The sequence below is a fragment of the Aythya ferina genome (genome assembly GCF_964211825.1).
Source record: "Aythya ferina genome assembly, chromosome: 3".
Lineage (NCBI taxonomy): Eukaryota > Metazoa > Chordata > Aves > Anseriformes > Anatidae > Aythya > Aythya ferina.
In genome coordinates, this window is record NC_140298.1 from 48048199 (window position 1) to 48067250 (window position 19052).

At 36.2% G+C, this 19052-nt stretch overlaps 1 protein-coding gene across 4 annotated transcripts in view; it reads left to right on the forward strand.

The window, feature by feature from the left end:
- Positions 1-19052, forward strand: part of PRKN (parkin RBR E3 ubiquitin protein ligase) — a 779628-nt gene that overhangs the window by 369747 nt on the left and 390829 nt on the right. For all 4 annotated transcript variants that reach the window (XM_084514657.1, XM_084514659.1, XM_084514660.1 and 1 more), the window contains exon 5: positions 1299-1382. In XM_084514657.1, coding sequence (XP_084370783.1) covers positions 1299-1382 — 84 coding nt within the window. The remainder of the gene's footprint in view (positions 1-1298; positions 1383-19052) is intronic.

Genomic DNA, 19052 nt, shown 5'->3' on the forward strand with positions numbered 1-19052 from the left:
GAGCTTAGGACTTTTTTTAAGGATTGGTCATGACTTTACAGCATTCTTCTTGAGAGTTCTCTGAGGTATAAGTTAGAGTGAATGAGAGAATAGTTAGGTAAGGTACTTGGATTTCTAAAAGACATTTACATAGTTCCATAATTATTGGCTCTAAGGAGACTAAACTGCCATAAGATTCTTGCCTGGAAGGCAATTTACTGAGAGGAAAGAAAGGACAGAGATGATGATCACTATTCACAGGGGAGGTTGGTGACCAATGATGTTCTGCAATGGTCTATGCAGAAAGGAACAGTGTTCATGATATTTATTAAATGGCTTGAATTAAATGGTGTATTGTATGGTGATGATGCTTTTACATAATAAATAGTTCAGTAGAATTAAAAATGATGGCATGAGTGAAGGCATGCTGAAAGATTCTTAGGACACTCAATTACTAGTCAGTGAAGTAGCAGATGGAATTAAATGCATGCTAATATTAAGTGATATGCACAGAGAAAGTAAATATAGTTTTATATATACACGATGAATTTTGAGGTAACTGTTACCATTCAGGAATGATACCTAGGAGCTATGACAGTCAATTCCACTGAAATGCTACCTGAGTGTTTAGTAAAGATCGGAAAATTTTAATTAATAAATCATCACATTTAAATGATTATTAGGAAAGAAATATAGACGGAATTCAGAAACTCCATCTTCCCATTCACCACTTCAGGACATAAGTAAATTTTGAATATTTTGTGATGTTTTGGTTCAAAATGCTCTGAGTATTAAGAGTAATACATATTTTAATTATTGATACTGTCTTAGTTGTTTTATATGTTTCGCGTTTTCTTTGTTTTTAGTGTACTTAGGAGTGAACTGTTACTTAAACAGCAAATATAGAAAAACTACCTAACCTATTTTATGTTCCAGTATTTCTGATTTCAATCTTCAAATCTTTTTTCCTTTTTGCCCACAGTCAGCTGTAGACTAGCTGTGTTGAATCAGAAGATGAATCTTTGTAGCCTTTTAATCATAACTGAGTTAGTCTCAGTCTTAAACTGAGAAAACACACTGTGTTGCCTCCTGTTCACAATGTTGAACTTGGAATGGAGGAACTATATACATTAATTATTGAGCTTTTCTTATGGATATTCTCATGTGATTTGATTGTACTTTTTCAGCATTCATTTAGTAAAACTGTTAGTAAAACTCTAAAAAAGAAGTGGGAGTAGGAAGAGAGGAACAAAACCAACTTTTATGCATTTATGTGTTAAGTAGATTAAAACCGTTATATGTTCTGTTTTCTTTTGCAGGGCCCATCTTGCTGGGATGATGTACTGATTCCAAACAGAATAACAGGTGTCTGCCAGTCCCAAAGGTGCGATGGAACTATTGCGGTAAGATATTACCATGTTTACCCAAGTACTTATGAAAATCATTTGTATCAATTCTAAACATACCAGAATTCTGCAAATTGTTGTGAATTAACGTGCAGGATGTGCTTTAGAAGAGTTGTGTAGCATCAGATAATACACATCTCCAGTTCTTCCAGGAGAACATGGTTAGTTGCTGTGTAGGGTGAAGGAAGAAAATTTTGATTGCTTTTACTGAAGCAGAGCTCTTAGGTATTCAAGTATGCATACCTGAAATGCAGAGTGTAATACTTATGTGTAGTAAATGTGTTTTTTTGTAATTTTATGTATAGTAATGCCCTGAAAGCTTCAGATTTCATCTTGCAAATCAGATTTTTCATGTCAGATTTTCAAGCTTTTTGAAGCTGATTCTTTACACTGCTTGCTACTTTATGACCTGTCATGTGGTTATCGTTGTTGAAGTGTTTCTTGGAGTGGTGTCAATGGAAAAACCTGAGTAAGAAGCAGCACAGGCATCTCAAGCTCTTAAGAATGAGGACTTCTGTTTTTAAAAGTGTATATTTGTAGATGTTTTCATGTGTTAGGTATTGTTCAATAGTATGGAAGAGGTCTTGGAAATACTTCCTTTTCAGGAAAAAGTTTAATTTGTCTTGTTCCTCCTGGATGCTGCTTTCAAAGACAGATTGGGATGTCACGAGTGCCATTTCTCCAAAGGCATTCACCTGCTCTAGTGTAGTAATCTCTTTGTATTCTCTAGCAAAGCAATTGTGAAGTGGTGCATTCACGCAGTTCTATAGGCCTGCTTGGCCACAGATGGTGTCAGCAAACATTTTATCTAGCTTTAGGCACCACGCAGTTGTTTTAAAATAATGGGATTTATTGTTTTCTCCATGCGCAGCCAGCAGAAACAGGTCTTGCTGCTTTGGGCTTCTGCTTCACAATGTGCTCCTTGTAGTAGTGGCTCAACCACCCTCTCTGATCTGGAAGACTATTCTGTGCATCTCTATCATTGGCCTCTGTCAGGTGTGTGAGAATATTTCTCTCACATGAGCACATTTAGGTACAGATCAAATGCATTTATTTATTTTTATTTTTGCTATTTACCTAGATAGCCAAAAGTTGCTTTGTTCAGTGCAGAACAGCACCATAGGTTGTATGGTACCCATAAAATTGTATGAAAACTTTAGTAAAGGAAGGAATAACTTGGTCTCTGTTCTTGTCAGCTACTGTGTTCTTAAGCTAGAAACATTCCCAAACCATTAATTACCAATAAGTGAAGATAATTGCTGTGTTTAAAGAAAGGAATCTCATAATTAAACTCCTGGTTTATTTCTTAAAGACAAATTAGTTCTTCTTGCAAAGGTAGTTCTCCTTTTTAGTGCAAAGGTCATCCAATGGTGTATTTGAAGTACTGATTCAAGGGTTTCTAATATTTCTTTAATATTTGTAAGGTTTCTCAAATTATCTTAGGATTTTATAGAAGTTTTTGTCCAAATCCATGCTGAAATTACTGAAAATCATACTCGATCTTTCCAAGAAGACAAAAAGGAAAAAGACTTTCAAAATAGTACTAAGGAAAAAGACTCTTCAAAATAGTACTATGACAGAAAATGTAAGTGTAACGTACTATACCTAAGGGTTAAAATTAAAATGTCTCTTTCTAAGAACATTATAAAATATCAGTAACTCAGGGAAGTAGACAGAAGTGAGCTATTCCTCAATAAATTACAGGTTTGAATTTGAGTGCTCTTGGAGCTATCTTGGTTTTGTTTTTTTTTGTTTTCAGTGTAATGTTAATAATTAGAACATATGCTTGCTGCTAAATAAATACAGCTGTCATGTAGCTGAACAAAAATTCTAGATACTGTACATTAAATTTTAGCTGTTATTCTGTTGAGGGTCTGGTGTTCTATTTCTTTTTTTTTTTTTTTGGGGAAAGGTAATTTCTGATATGCTTCTGGTGAATTCAGGTTTCTATCTACAAGGTTTTTCTTTACAAGCAATCTGATAATATTTGATAGTAACTTGTCTTCAGTTGGTAAAATAGCTTCCATACTCAAAATAATACTGAGTAAGTGTTCTTATTAAGCTCATACTTCTGCAGTTCTCTGAAATACAGAATGAACATATTCTATTTATCATGTAATGTAGTGTACTTCTAATCGTGAAGAGAGGGTGTTTCTGTGTATTTAAAAATGGTATTTTTTTTTTGTCTCTTACCTTATGGCTTTTGAATAATATAAGCCTCAAGAACCACAGAAATAATACAGCTTTCCCCATAGAAAAGTAATAGAAAATAGAAAAGTAATTTCCCTCTGTTCGAAACAGAGCTGTAAGACTACTCTGTAAACCTCTGTAGTAGTTCTTTCATAGAAATTGGCTCTGCATCAGCCCTCCTACCCCCTGAACATGTATCAGTCACAAAAAGACACTGCTGGGTCTACAAAGCACAACGTAGAGCAAATTGTTTTGAATCTTAGAAAACTAGAAAAAGCATTACTGTTCTGTATGTGTTCCTGAGGTTCTCACTTGATGTGCAGGAGTTTCTGTGTACCTAGAAATCTCAGAAACAATAAGGAAGGGTTAAACAGAACTATAATTCACATACAGTTTAAGTTATTGTGCATAAGGAACAATGAAAATGACTATAATGGAAATATAAATGTACTTCTATCCAAGTTTGATATATGCCTTGCAGTTGATATAATGATGATTTTATAGTTCTAATGAAGGCTGCGTCAACTGTCTATGATAAGGAAAATGGAATAGCATTTTACTTTCTTTTCTAGTCCTCAAAACATATGTTCCATTTCAGCAAAAATGTTTCTCAAAGAAGCAATAAGACTTCTGTGAACTTACTGAAGCCTCTAAATACTGGGTTTCCTTAAATATCACTATACTGTTCAAATTGAGCTTTTTTTTTTTTTTTGCTATGGATACAGTGGGCTGCTATATTCATTTCCCAGCTATTTTTTAACTTTTTAAATGAATGTTCAGTACGTGATCATTACATATGTTTCAAACAGTCAGATTCCTCTACACAGCAGCCACAGTATGTGTGTTTGGGGCAAGAATTTTGCAGTTGGAAGCATATTATATCTTTACTCTATTTAGCTTCAGTTTGTTTTCCCACGTTTCTCCTGTGTGATTTGCATATTGTATTTTTTTTGTATTGGAATCTTTAAGGATTTCTCATGAATGTTAGTCCTTGTCCTGCATGTTTGCACTCACTAGGCCCAAGCCTGAGGACAGAAATACCATGTAATGCTTAGATAGCCAGCCTGTACCATGGGGAGTCTGTGCTTATCTGGAATATACTGGACTACAAATTCAAGGAAACAACGTTCAGCTTGGATGATTTAAACACACAGTTTACCAAATGCTTTTTCTTTCAAGCATCCAAAGCTATTCTCAAACATCATTGCATGAAACATACTTCATTTTTTCTCCATCTCATTTGCTTTTGAGGTTCAGACCTCAGTTTCATTTGAGAATAGAAATAATTTTCTGTAGCAGTTAGTGTATCGAGTAAAGTAGTAAATTTAATGATGTTATCAAAATGTGAATATAGTAAGCTAAAGAACTATGATCTCATTATAGTATGCCTCTGATACATTGCTATATTATTCATTAATTCTTCCTTGTGTGCAGTGAAATAGTTACTTGTGAAAGGAGCTATATCTGTCTGTCCTTGCAACAGTTAGAATATTTCCAACAAATAAAATTACTTGGTAACTTTAAAAATTCTGAGATATACTTGGCATTAAGAAAACTCTTGATTTCAGTCTGTGGATTTCTTCTACTTCAGTGCTGTCCACATTAGTTTGTCTTATGCATTAAAGGTTAGTCCAGATATCACATGCTTTAAAAATGCTTGCAGTGTGATGGAACAGGAGTGTTAATTAAAATACCAGATGAGAGTTCTTTAAAGACGACCTAAAATCTGTGAAGTAAGATTATGACAGCTTTTTTATCCATCCTTGAAAAGGGAATGATTCAAATTTCACACTGGACAATCTTCAGAGTTTTTCTTACTTCCCAGAGGCTCTGAGGCCATTGCTTTTATTCCTTAGGAACTTTTACATTCTTTTATACCCTGTAGTATGAAATCTGTGCAAGTAAAATGAATAAAGCTTAAATGCAAGTGAGTGTTAGTTCAAAGTTAAGTAACAAACTGGACTCATCAGTGTAACCTAGTTTCCTATTTTGTGACATAAGAAAGGGATAGCTAACAAATGGTCAAATAACTTTAGAGAATTTTCTGAATTGAATTCTATTTCCTTCAGAAACCTATCAATTTATTGAAGACAAAATTGCTGTTTTAATCGCTAAGTTGTCGTGTTAAACATATCTAATGCTTTTGCTTGATTTGTGATTCTTTTGCATACAAAAATAAGCTTCTACATTTCTTGTGAGGGGCATCTTTGAAAGTCTATTTTGCTGAGCATAACAGTGGACAAAGTCAGTTTGACCTTTTTAAGTATATAACTACCATCTATGTGAGGATTTTTTACTGTAACTAGAATAACTATAGAGCAGATGTACTACTCAATCATTAATTTTTATATCATAAATTATTCAAGCCAGTTACATGACTCTAATTTTGCTAGAAAAACATAAGAATCCATATGCAAGACTGAAACATTCAACAACTTACAGAACACTAAGACAGATCTAGTGTTGATGTAAAATGTCATTTTCAAAATGTTTGTGAGCCTTCTAATCAATCACAACAGTGTATGTATCATTCTCACAACACATCTGTAACAATACAGCAGCAGACCAGAACATAATTGCTTTAAATTACTTAATTTATTTGAGCTGTACAAGCAATTTTCTAGTATGCCCTGGCTTTGATCCTTCAAAAAACTTTCATAGACATGTTAGTGCTAGTTTTAGAAGTTTAGAAGTTAGAATGTATGGAAAGAAGTTACGTTGCTTCACTTTTTTCTTTATTTACATGATAAACGTTTCTGCCCCAAAGCCTAATTTTACATGGCAATATGCTGTGTGTGCTAGAATTTCATTTTAAATTTCTGGTTCTGTGTAACTGTTTGGTAATCCAGAATTGCTGAGGTATAAAATATGAAGCTGAAAGGTGTGGTAGGGGAATCCTTTGCACAACAGGAACTTCTTTTTTTTTTTTTTAATCGGCATGCATGTATAAGCGGTCCATAGATACAAAAGCAGAAGGAATGTTTAAATCATTTCATCCAACCTACTGTGTAACGTGAGTTGTGTGTTGATGCCTGTAGAGTTCAACTATACCTTGTACTTTACATGAATAATCTGAAACGTAATTTAATATTAAAAAAAAAATCACTTTCCTGTCCTTAATCATACGTTTACCTATTTGCATCACTCTGAGCAGTTTTCAACATATCTAGTAAACTTCATGCCTCAGAACCAGTCATGCACAGATGCCATTAGTGCCAACTACAGAAATGTTACAGTCTACTTGCTTGTGTAGATACCAGTAGCTTTTTAAAGCAATTTAACCATGATATTACCTTGAGGGTTTTGGTTCATAGTTACCTACCAAAAACCTCAGTACTTTCAAATTACTACCTCCCTGGATAGAGTCTTCCTTCTGCATGTATGGCCCTTGTCTCTGAAGGTGCAATGTTACTTCCTGACTGCTTTAAAATGCTGGTTATGTGGTTTACCTCAGCTGAACAAGCTGTCCATAGGGTTTTGTCAGTTACTTGCACTTTTCATTATTTTACGCTCCCCTAGACTTCTGGTCTTCTGAAAATTTGATTAATTACTTTTTCTTCCAGAAAATTAACAAGTGCTTTGAATAGCATAGGGCTAAGAGATGATCATTGCAAGACCACCTTGAAAAACACTATTTGATGACTCACTTTGCAAAATTACATTTTGAAATAAATTAGTTAAATCCATCTAACGTTGATCTATTATAGTTCTAGTTCTGTAATCAAAATGTCAGAGTTCTGTATCAAATGCCACAGAAACCTGTGTAAATTGCAACATTGATATTATGCTGTTCTGCTAAACTTGTAATCTCATAAAAATGTCAGATTAGTCTGATGGTGTCTAGTTACCATAAGCCCTTGTTGATTTACGTTATTTCTTTCTTAAGAAAGTTGCATCTTTTAATAATGCATCATTTCTTTATTAAAAATTACCAAATTTGTTCTATCCAGGGCTGGTGTCAGTTTTACATGCCTGTAATTACCTAGATTACCTCTTATAAAGCTGTCCTTGGTTATGATATGATGTGGTTTTGTTTCTGTAAAATCATCCTTATAAAACTGGTTTTGTTTTTATTTTATTTTGCCACCAGTGTGTTTTTGAAGTGTATATTGGTGGGGTGGGGAAACAGCAAATAAAACAGCAGACTTAGAGTAACCTATCAAGGTGCTGTAATTAAATTGCAGTGTGTTGTTTTTTTTTTGCTAGACCTTTAAATTAATGTACTTTAGCTTTTTTACCTGTAATTACTATTATCTCAAATGCTTGAATAGTGAAGAAACAAACAAGGCAGTTGACTTTTTTTGTATGTAAAGGTCCATAATATGTTGTAGACTTCTTTACATTGTAGTTGCAGATTATTTCAACTCCGTTTTAACTTCCCAATTACCTATTTAGGAAACTATAATTAGATCTTTGTTTTGCAGATATTCTCAAAGTAACCTTGTTCTGGAGTCGATCAATGTTTCATTTATAAAGAAATTCTGTTATTCCATTCTACAGCAGAAAAATCAATGATAGGTAAAGAACTGAATTATAAAATAGAATTAATTCTATACAAAGACAGAAAAACTGAATTATTTATCTTGGGGAGAAAACTAAAGGCTTTTATTATTAAAATCTGTCCTCATCTTAAAAAAAAAAAAAGTGAATATTCACTCTTTCCCAGTAGAAATACGTTATTTTCCACAGTATGTTGGATACTTCTTATGGGTCATAGGTAAGTATCAAAGCCTACCATCAGCAAATATCACAAGTATGATTTAGATCGATTGGTCACATACTGCACAAAAAAAAAAAAAATTGTTCTTTTAAAGTGTTCTTAAGAAGCTATACTTTTTAAACAATGCGTAATTTTGTGGATCATAAAAAAAAAAAAAATGTAAAGCTGAAGTCAGGCCAGGTCCTTGGATCTGTTCTTCAGTTTTCTCAATATCACCTATGAAGAATTCCTTATTACTTCTGTAAGCTGACATTATGTAGACATTCTGGCAAACCCAAAGGAGCTTGTGTATTTGTACTCTGTATTGAATGGTTTCAGGAGGTTTAGTTGATCTTTCCTCTGTTGCAATCCTCAGTATTTACATGTGAGGAAATGTCACAGTTTTGTAGAAGATCAAACAAACTATCTTGAAGATTATAATGCTTTCAAACAAATTCTTTGCTCTTTGATGTTCTTCAGTTGTTAACTCTGCTACTCAAGGGGGGGAGGGGGAGACACAACTTTGTTGCTCATTATTTTTTGTATCTCCAGAAAATTTGTCTGAAAACATGCATGTTAATTGTGCTTTCAGAGAGATTTTTTTTTCTGGTGTCTAATTTTGTCTTCTGTGAACAATTACTTTGCATCATCATTCTCAGCTGCTATGTTTTGTTGGTCTTTTGAAATAGCCTTTAGAAAATAAGCAGTTCTGAGCACAGCTTCACATCTCCTTCAATAAGAGCTCTTGAAAATCTTTTCAAACGGTGTAGGTGCCTCATCATTTTTGAAGCAGTTTCAGGTGAGCTGAAGATCTGTCCTGTAACAAGAATTGTTGAGAGTTTTTGCAAGACCAATATCTTAGATTACCAAGTCAACAACTTCTCTGTTTTGATGCCCTTGGATTTGTTGAAATAGCAGTTAATGTCTTATAAATGATAATTTTATATCCTTCTTGAGACAGTATCAAGGGCCCGATTTTATAGAAAGTGAGCAGAGTGCAGTTGGACATCATGCAACCAAATCATTCCCAGCCTCTGTAATTCCATTGCCTCTGCCAAAAGGGAGATAGTATCAGCAAGCCAAAACTGAATGAAAATGCCCCTTTAATACTTTGGAGATTTTACTTTTAGAAATGTCTGAAAAACGTGTCAATGATGCACTGCAGTGAGGAACTCTCTATCTGTGCTGTGGTAGCATGGATCATAAAGTCATAAAGACGTGACAACAGTAATGTTGCTTCACTGTCCCAAGTTCGTAACATTCGTTTCTTGGCCTGATTGTGCTCACTTCCAGTTGTTATGATGTTCAAAACAACTGCAGGGAGATTCTTTGTTGCACGGTGCGTGCTTACCCTGTGGAAGTCTTTACTGTGATGCATTGTGGAAATTCCAATGGATTCATAGAGTGACAAAGAATTAGAAGAGAAATCCATTGGGAACTGTTAAACACTAAGATACCTATTCTGTGTTAGGAAGTTTGAGTACAAGTTGCTGGAGATTGGGAATGTACTCTAGGGTGATACCATGTTAGGTTTGCCCTGTGCATGTGTGTGGTGTGTTTTTTAATTATAAAGGCATACTCAAGGCATCTACTGTTAACTTGCTATTAGAGACAAGGCATTGGCTAGATAGACTGGTGTATGCTGTACGTGACCATTCCTGAAATAGCCAGATGTCACTGGAACAGGTAATTTAAAGAAGCCACATAGTATTAGACTGAGATAAGAAGGATGAATGTGACCAAGTATTTATTGCAAACTATTTAATGGCTCAAGTTTTCCAGTTTACACAGGGGATGGGAGTGCGCGGAGTCATAGTTATACCTAGCTAAATATAAAAGGGAAGCACACTCCAAATTCAGTATATCATATTCTTATACCTGACAGAAATGTGGGAAGAAGGTGTTATTTCTGTTGGCACATGTTATTGCCATATATTGTCCTGTGCCTAGTTGTAAGAGCAGTGTTACGGTCGTCCTATTTGTGTTGTATGTTGCTCTACAGGTTGTTCCTGTGTATTATTTGGAGGTGATTTTACTGTTCAGGTATTTGATCTGCTAAAGTTTTAGAGAAGTTGCAGACATTCAGGGTCCTAAACAAACTGAGAAGCAGTAAGTGAAACTATGAATTAAATGCTGTTATATTTAAATGCTGTTATATTGAAAGTGGAAATATACTCAAGAAGGTATGGTATAATCAGTTCCAAACCTTAATGTTGTGCCTACTCAAGTTTGTTTCACAAATCAGACCTAATTTTCTTTCAAATAAACACAGAGTGTTTATTTTTTTTCTTTGCATGCAGTGTTTAGTGTGTTCAGGGGTAGTTCTTTGTAATTTAGTGAAGTTCAGTAATGCTTTCAGTGAGTCTTTTGTTGCTTGTTGCGCATGACATAAATGATATGCTACTGTTGGCAACTATGGCATGTTCATACTGAAGACCGAAACTTTGGATTTCCCTTCAAGCATGCAACATTCTTCCAATCATCTATCCACAATCAAACTGAATGAAGGTGATTTTGTCCGGGTGCAGTGTAGTTATAGAGGAGTCTCTCCTCAAAAAATGTCAGGCAGTATTTATACAAAAGAGCATGCTTTCTTCATTCATATCTGGCAAGTTCTGTTACTGAGCATTTAATAACTGTCACTTTGCAGGCAAGCATACTGTGTGATATATTCTGTTAGATCTCAAAGCTGCTGTGAAATTTACCTTGGCATGAAGTCTCTTTTCCACCTATGGATGAAGTGTTTGAGTTTTTCCACTATGCTACTTAAAGGCATGTGGGCAAAGTAACTACAGTTAAGAGGTGTTTTGTTTTTTTTTTTTTTTCCCCTCTCTCATGAAAAGCCATCCATACTTACACTGATGCCAGGAGATGAAGAGAGGACCTGAGAGCCCTTTCTAGGGAAACAGGCTTCAACCTTTTGATGCCCAAAGCTGTCTCCCACTGCTGCCCCACCATTGCAACATCAGAATTGACACAGAAGTATTGGAATTGCATCAGTTGGTTTTGTTTTCCTTTGCTTTAGAGAAAATTCACATGCTTCTCCTGCCTACGTGGTAACCACTTAAAAGTAACTCCTCACTAAACGCCACTGTTAGAATGGCATTAGAAGGTGTAATTGTGCATATCTCATTTCAAAACAAAAATATCAGTGCCCTATAAACCTGAGGTTGTAAAGTTAAGGGGAAAAATAACACTCACTGAATCAAACAGATTGATTCATGGAAGCTTTATCTTAAACACTGCTACAAAATAGTGCCTAGCTTGCAGGATCACTAACCTGTCAATAAGGATTTGCTGTGATGACTTAATTCTTATTATTCACATGTTTTGCTAGTGCATTTGTATAGATGGAATTCTGTGAGAATCTTCTTTAGCTGATTTTTCTAGCTTAGAGGAATTTAACCTAACAAGTTTGTGCAGTTGAATTCAACTTAGATTTCTAAGTAAAGGTAGAAGTCACGATTATTCTTTGAAAATGTTCACATAATTTACATATTTCTTAACAAGATAGGAACTGTACTGAAAAAATTGGGTCCATGTTAAAGAACAACAATAAAACAACCCCCAAATCAAAAGCAAGTGGCAACAATTAGAAGAACCTCTTTAACAAGTGACCTACATATGCTAGCATAGTATTTGCTGCTACATTTGAAGTAATGTTGTTTTCCATAACTCTACATGTTTTCTTTTTGTTTTAACAACTGTGTGATGTCATGCACTCAGACACTGAGTTCACTTTGAATATATTTAGCCTCTTGGAATGTGCTTCTTGAGGACCTGTTTTTCATTTTCTTATTTAGAGAACTTCTGTGATTTGGGAAGGCTTACAATAAGCAATGCACGTTACCTAGGAGATAGTTTACTGTTAGACAAAGATTTTTTTTAAGGGAAAAATGCTCATTTTTACATCAAGTGGCATAGTAGAAGGTCACTATTCTCAGTGACCTTCAGATAGACTTACAGCATGTCTATGTTCAGCACAGGCAGCCAAGGTTTCAGGGTGCCTGTCAAGAAATTGCATTAGAGCGTAATTCAGGTCACTGGATATCTGAGACTTCAATTTCATGAAAACATTTGTGTATTATGTCTGGGACATCTTATAATACATGAATTTGTTTTCCCTGGTTACTTTCCTCAAGAGCAAGCAAATTGCATGCTAGAAAAATTTGCGTTAGTGTTTGCACTGGTCTGCCAATTTTCAGCAAGGCAGAGGCACAGCACACCCCTGGCCCTGCTTCCTGATAATGCTCAGCCTGGGGATCTGAACCGATACACTCCAGAGGGGACCGTGTGCTTCTCTGGAATTAATTTCTATAGAGGACTGTCTCTTGATACAGTAGTTGCCTGTTTCATCCAGTATGTGGAGAGAAGGGTGCCTCACCTGCTACATCTCTGCAGAAGTGCACAGCCCCTTCTGGTGGGCCTGTGCAGAGTCATCGTGGCTTCTGCACTACCTGTGCGAGGTACACAGAACAACCAATTCCAGCAGTACACAGGGTACCTTAGTTTGAGAAAGTAATATGGCATGTGTTGGGGGTGTTGTGCTTGTGTTTTTTGTTTTGTTTTGCAGATAGTGATCTTGAGTATCCTAAGTTTCATCCCGAAGCTGAGCTTTTGGGACTGATTTCCAGTCCCTGCCCTCCGTGCTACTTCAGAATTTTGCATGACAGGCCAGATAAAATATGGATCATGTGTATTTGTGTTTGCAGGAATGTAGTTGCCTACCCCTTTCTGTAAGGCTGAAGCTCACTCTGTGTTCAGGAAAGTGTTGAAATCAGATTTTCTAATTCCTACATACATGTGTTTATTTTCCAAGGTGTTGCTGAGTGAAGTCCTATTATGGTTCTGGAAAAAGTGACTGGAAAGGTTACTTGTCCTATTAAAGGCTGGACTTGCTATCATAGGCAGTGTTTTAGAAGTGATGACTTTTCTTTCTTCAAGAGCAGGTCGTAGTGTGTTAGTAGTTAAATGAGAAGTTCAAAGTGTAAATGTGTGAAGGGGGAAAGGAAAGCAAAGCCACAATAGATACCAAGGTGTAATTTCCATCTGAAATTAAAGGGCACACTTTTAGGATGCTGCAGATTTGCACCTTTAAATGAAGCATGTGTTTTACAGATGTATATATTTCCCAATTTTACTTACAATTACCCTGAAGGAATTGCTTTATGCAATGTACTTATACAAGGTCTTCTATGTATTCAGTACATATTCATGAACACGTAGGCTATGTGGTGGAAAGTTGGTTTGTAAATTTGCGTGACCTTTCCTAATGAATATGGCTGCTATTCAATAAGATAATGCCTGTGCAGAGAGCACAGCAGTAGGAAAACTGCACAGGCGATGGTAACTGCATGGCAGTGTTTGGCAACCACTTGTTGCTTAATTGCTTATGCCATCTATGGGAGAATTTTGGAGTCTGAGAAAAGATTTGTCATAACAAATGCTGTAATAGACCTGTTATGTTTATGTGAACATAACATTTGTGAGGCCAAATTCATCTGTTGGCTCAGTTACCCCTGAAAGCTTTACATCCTACACAGAGGATTTGAGCCAAACAGATCAGTATCTCTGCGTTTGGCTCTGTCTCCACATACCTTTGAATGCAAGTCAGGGGCAGCTTTAATTTCTGCCAGTTTTTCTGCTGGAGCACTGCTGGCGCTAGGAGCGCCAGCGTGCTGGTCACTGAATTAGCGCATCTTTCCCGTGCACTCCATGGCCATGATCACCTGTATCTTTACAGCACTGGGAACTTGTAGCACTGTTGGAACCTTTTGTGTTGAAGAGAATGCATCCAGATAGTGGTTTCTGTTTGATGTCCAAGGCATCAAACAGTGTTGAAATGAGTGGTTTCTGTTTGTCCATGTCTTTCAGGTTTCTGATAGCAAACATCAAAACACTGATTTTGGTGGCTCATCGGTAACTAAGTTATTGATTTTTCCATGCATAAAACTGGAGTAAAATTGTTTAATAATAAAGATAGTTAAAATAGCTTTTCAAAAATATACTTCTGATATAACTTGCAAGTTCAAGCTTTGGCAGTTTTAATTGCTTTGTGAGACAGATCTTCAAAATAACTTTCTGAAATGTCAAATGGAGAACATAGCAATGTGTGATGTTTACAGAAAACATTTTATACTGTTCATACAGTATTTGTTCTCTTAGTAAAATATTCTTCTACTGTATAAATCCACTTTTAGTCACACTTTCAGACATACATTTTGAGCCTAGTGACGAAGACAGTTGCCATTTACAGGAATTCTGTTGTCTGAATTCAGAATGAATTTTCAGCTACTTTAGGTAGAAATCTACTTAGCAGAAATCAGGAAGCAGAAAGTGTTTTGCAGTAGAGAAGAGGCCAGGCCCACAGGCACTTGCCTCGTCAGAAAACCTCAAGAAATCAGAAGAGCATTGGCACCATTTAGTTTAAAAAAAAAAAAAAAAAGCATGCTCTTAGAAGTAGAGGGAGATGCAAAACATGCCATGCATAGCATTACAAGGAGAGCCACAAGGTCAAACGTTGCTGGTAAAATTCCTTATGCTCCAAGGCCAAATGGCACAGCATGGCTTCTCTGTAGCCACCAAGCTTCCTCAGTCCCCAGAAGAAGAATGCAAACCACCTTCTGGGAGCTGTGCCTGGGTGCACCCATGCCTGAACTGTGCGAGGTGCTCATTGGCCCATCTGAAGCATGCCAGGGACCTAACACTGCAACTGTGCGGCAACTGTGCTCAGTCACCTAGAAATGTTCTCGGATAAGGTTTAAGAGTCAGCAGTTCGCTAGTGCGGGAATAGCCATATTGTGCCTGGATGCTAATTTTAAGTTAGGATTATTTTTTTTTCTGTTTGGTTTTGTAATGAAGGCAGTCTGAATAGCTAAAGGTTTGCTGGGAAAACCGAATTAAATCACTGTAGTGAAAACAATCTATCAAGATTCCATCAGCGTTATTTTAAAACTATGCAAACAGCTATCTACACTAGACAATAAGGCTATCTATGAAATTCTCAAAGGAAAAATGTCCACATCTTTCTGTTTTAAACAATAATAATAATAAAAACACTTTTCAAATCAGATACTGTGCTGTTAACCTCCGATTAATATTGGCTTTTTCTGTACTGGTACGTACATAAAATAAGTTTGTCATGTTAAATGTTTATTTAACTTATTTGCTACATTTTTCAGGTACCTTATGCTAGAAACTATAGGCAAGAGTACAGTATAAACATTTTTTGTATAATAAGATTAGAGAGGAGATGATGAATTTCCCACTGTGACTTGTTTTCTACATCATCTTGCATATATATGCAAGATCTGTATGTATATTGAATTAATTAAAAAATAACAGGAAACAATGAAAAACATTAAATTAAATGTCACGGAACAAATTCAGTTATTTACTGCTAAGAATTAACTGAGTTTTGCCATAGCAGCCAAAGAGAAGAGGTTTTTTTTTCTGTTTTGTGTTTTTTTTTTTTTTGTTTTTTCTCCCTTCCACTTCCTTCATTTAGTGCAGCTTTCTGGAATCTTCAAGAACCTCTAGAAACCTCCCAAAACCTCTGGGAAAGTTTTTCTAGGGCTTTAATCTGTGAAGCCCTGTGTTGTTAAAGAACAATTTATAAGTCATCATACAAAAAGCGAGGAGCTAAAACCATTGTATGACGCATATAAACTGTAGAAACAGGCAAACCTTTTTTTTTTTTTTTTTTTTGGGGGGGGTGGGGTGAAGAGGCTTCTTCAGGAAGAACGTTTCCATTTCATCCACTAAAAAGTGTTACCTTCTGGAACATGCTGGTATCAGCAGAGTCTTTCTTCCCTTATTTTAAGGAAGTTGATAAGATAAATTTTTCATGGTGTTCTTGTTTCATTAGTACCTTTATTTTTTTTTTTGTCATAACAGCCAGAAATTTGAAGCTTTCTCTATAGAAGGGAGAAATTGATGGTGGAAGTGTTTTTATAATATTTTTTATACAGAGAATGTAATTCCCTTGTTTCCCTGAAATCAAGAGCACAGTTCCTTCTAGCCCACTGCTTGATTTCCATTCAGAGACCTCACTGGGCGGGGGGGTGGAATCACTTTTTTCTCAGGCCTGCATCACTAGAACTAGGTGAAACTGTGTTGGAAGCTCCTGTTTTCTTTTTATAGGTATACCAAATTCTCAAAATAGTATCTGGTAACAACTGCTCATGTTTAGGGTGAAGGTTGAAGTTACTTCAGCCGCTTGGCTTCATCTGTCTATGTCTGTCTATGTTTTATGTCTGCCTTAGTGAGTAGTGATGGCCAGTAGGAATAAAGTTTCTGGAGCAAAACACTTGGAGCTGAGAGTCATTTACCCACGTGTTTTAGGGTGGGTTTCCTTTGGCTGTAATCTGTCCTTGTGAACTGGCTGCTTCTTCGTGATGGGAGTACATTGGGATCGTTCCTGGAGCATATCATTCAAAAAAAAAAAAAAAAAACCATTGCCTATTCAGTGAATATTCAGGAGGTGCCAAACATTCATTAGTACAATTTTGAGTCCTGAGAGCAAAAGACAAGCATATCTCTTACAGAGGGAGAGTGTAACATTTCTGCTATTTCCTTCCTTTCCTTTTCTCACCATCCCCAATATAAGCGGACAGTTTCTTGGCTGGTGTGTGCTCATTCATATCCTGATCTATGGCAGGCATTGGAAAGATGACAGAACAAACCATCCAATTTTTCAAAGCTGAGGTACAGAAATGAGGCAAAGAGCCACTCTGGTAGCATTACAGCCTAATTCTGTCTGCCCAGTGTCCTCACATAAATACTGATGCTCCCCCTGAGGCAGCCTTAATGCTAAAGGAGAGGTGTCTTAGTACTGCCTTTCAGCAGTGTTACAGACTTGTAGATCATCTGTATGGTTGATGGACAGATGCAAGACTCAAAGACACTGGTCATGTTAGCTGAAGGCTAAAAAAAATACAAGGAAAAATAAGTAATTTATCTTATTATGATTGCTATTGGGTTAAAGATGCTATCTTTTACTAAGCTTTGAACCTGACCAATTTCTTAGATATCCAGGGATGGACAAAATTTAAGTTTCAGTTGTAATAGTATCGGATGGATGGGGATCTAATGCATCTGTGGCAGAGATCCAGCAATATTTACGGACTGAACCATGGAATTGGCTGTGTCATATGCAATAGTCAGGGAAGGTAACCACTAGTTAAAGAAATACTGCAGTTTATGACTTTTTATTTAAAATTTTTTAGCTCTTCAGACTTCTCTGAAGCCCAAGACAAGACTCTTTGGGTGCCAGTGCAATGTAACGTCACCTGTGAAAGAGAAATTCAGACATGGGCGTTTTGTTTCTTATACAGTCTAGATTTATTCTGTAATCACTTTAAATTCTTCATCACTCTTTACCCCAAGTGCTTGTTAGCATGGTTGGAAAAGAAAGAAATCTTGCAAACCTGTAATTGCAGGCACTTTTTTTGTGCCATAAGAAGCACAGTCTGACAAGCTGATGTCATATAGCATTTGAATTTTTCCTTCCTTGAGCCATTTTTGTGGCTTACATTCACATAAAAATTCAAATCTGATTGCCAGAGGAAATTAAGCTCAGAGTAAAGGGTTGATTCTCTACAGGAAACACTTAATAACAAATTTAAACAGTTGGATTCTACTTTAAAAGAGACTGATGGGAAAGTTTAAGTCCTAGAAATCAGCACTAATGTTCAGGATATGATGATTATAATACATGCTAAGTAGCTACTCTGAAACCAAGACTTCCTCTGTGGCTCAAGTAATTTAAAGGAACTTTTCAGCATGCAAAAACAGTTTATTTTGGAAACCTGGTGCACAAATTCAATAGAACCCAATAGAGCCCACATGGCTGGGCTTTAGGGGCTAGGGGAAATAATTTAATCTTGCTGAAAACTGCAGTCTTGGTTCAACCAAGAAGTTAGCATATATCAGAAATTGTATTTCTCAATGAGACTTTGGTGAAAATAGATAAAAATAGAAGGGAAGAGGGGGGAGTTTGTGCCCTTCCAGGACAGGAAGGGCATGAGTTTTTCATGTTATTTTGTATGAAAGTCTAGTCATTCTTGCTGAAAAATTACTGTTGCAATTAATATACTGCATCTTTAGCTATCAGGTGTTAGAGTATCTGTGGCATGTTAGTTTTGCTTTCCTGGTGACTGGCTACATGTCTACTAGGCTTTAGATCCCTCTGAGGTAACTTTCCAGGCAAAAATACATTTTATGATTAGATGAGATGCCTTCATTTCTTTGTCTCTACTCTGGGACAATGGGTGAGAGAAGAGCTGGATGGTGCTGAAGAACCATGCTTCCTCTGTCTTTGTCACAGAGATGTTGTGACTCAAAGTAATGGCAGCAGAGTTGTGATGGAATTATTGGAGTCCCAGCCACCACTTGCAGAGGAAGGGAGTGAAATGTAGAGTGTAACTGCCTTTAGACAAGCAAAGCAAATCAGAAATGCCATTGCTTAAAAATGAGTAAAATCAGTTTCACACAGAATACTTCTCTGAATGGTTGAAATAGTATCGTCTGAGCAGCAGCAGCTTGAGGGATTCTGCTGTTTGTTTCCACTGGGTCTTCTCCAGTAGATAAGGAAAGAATAACATGTGGTAGGTACTGCGTTCCTTGTTTTCTCTACACAACAGGGACTACAAAACTGTAGTTGCATGTGTAATTTCCAGAGGTTGGAAATATAACATCATATACTTAATAGCCTATCATGCCTGTTATTTGAATCCTGATTGTATCCATCTTCTGTTTTTAGTTTTCAATGCAAATAC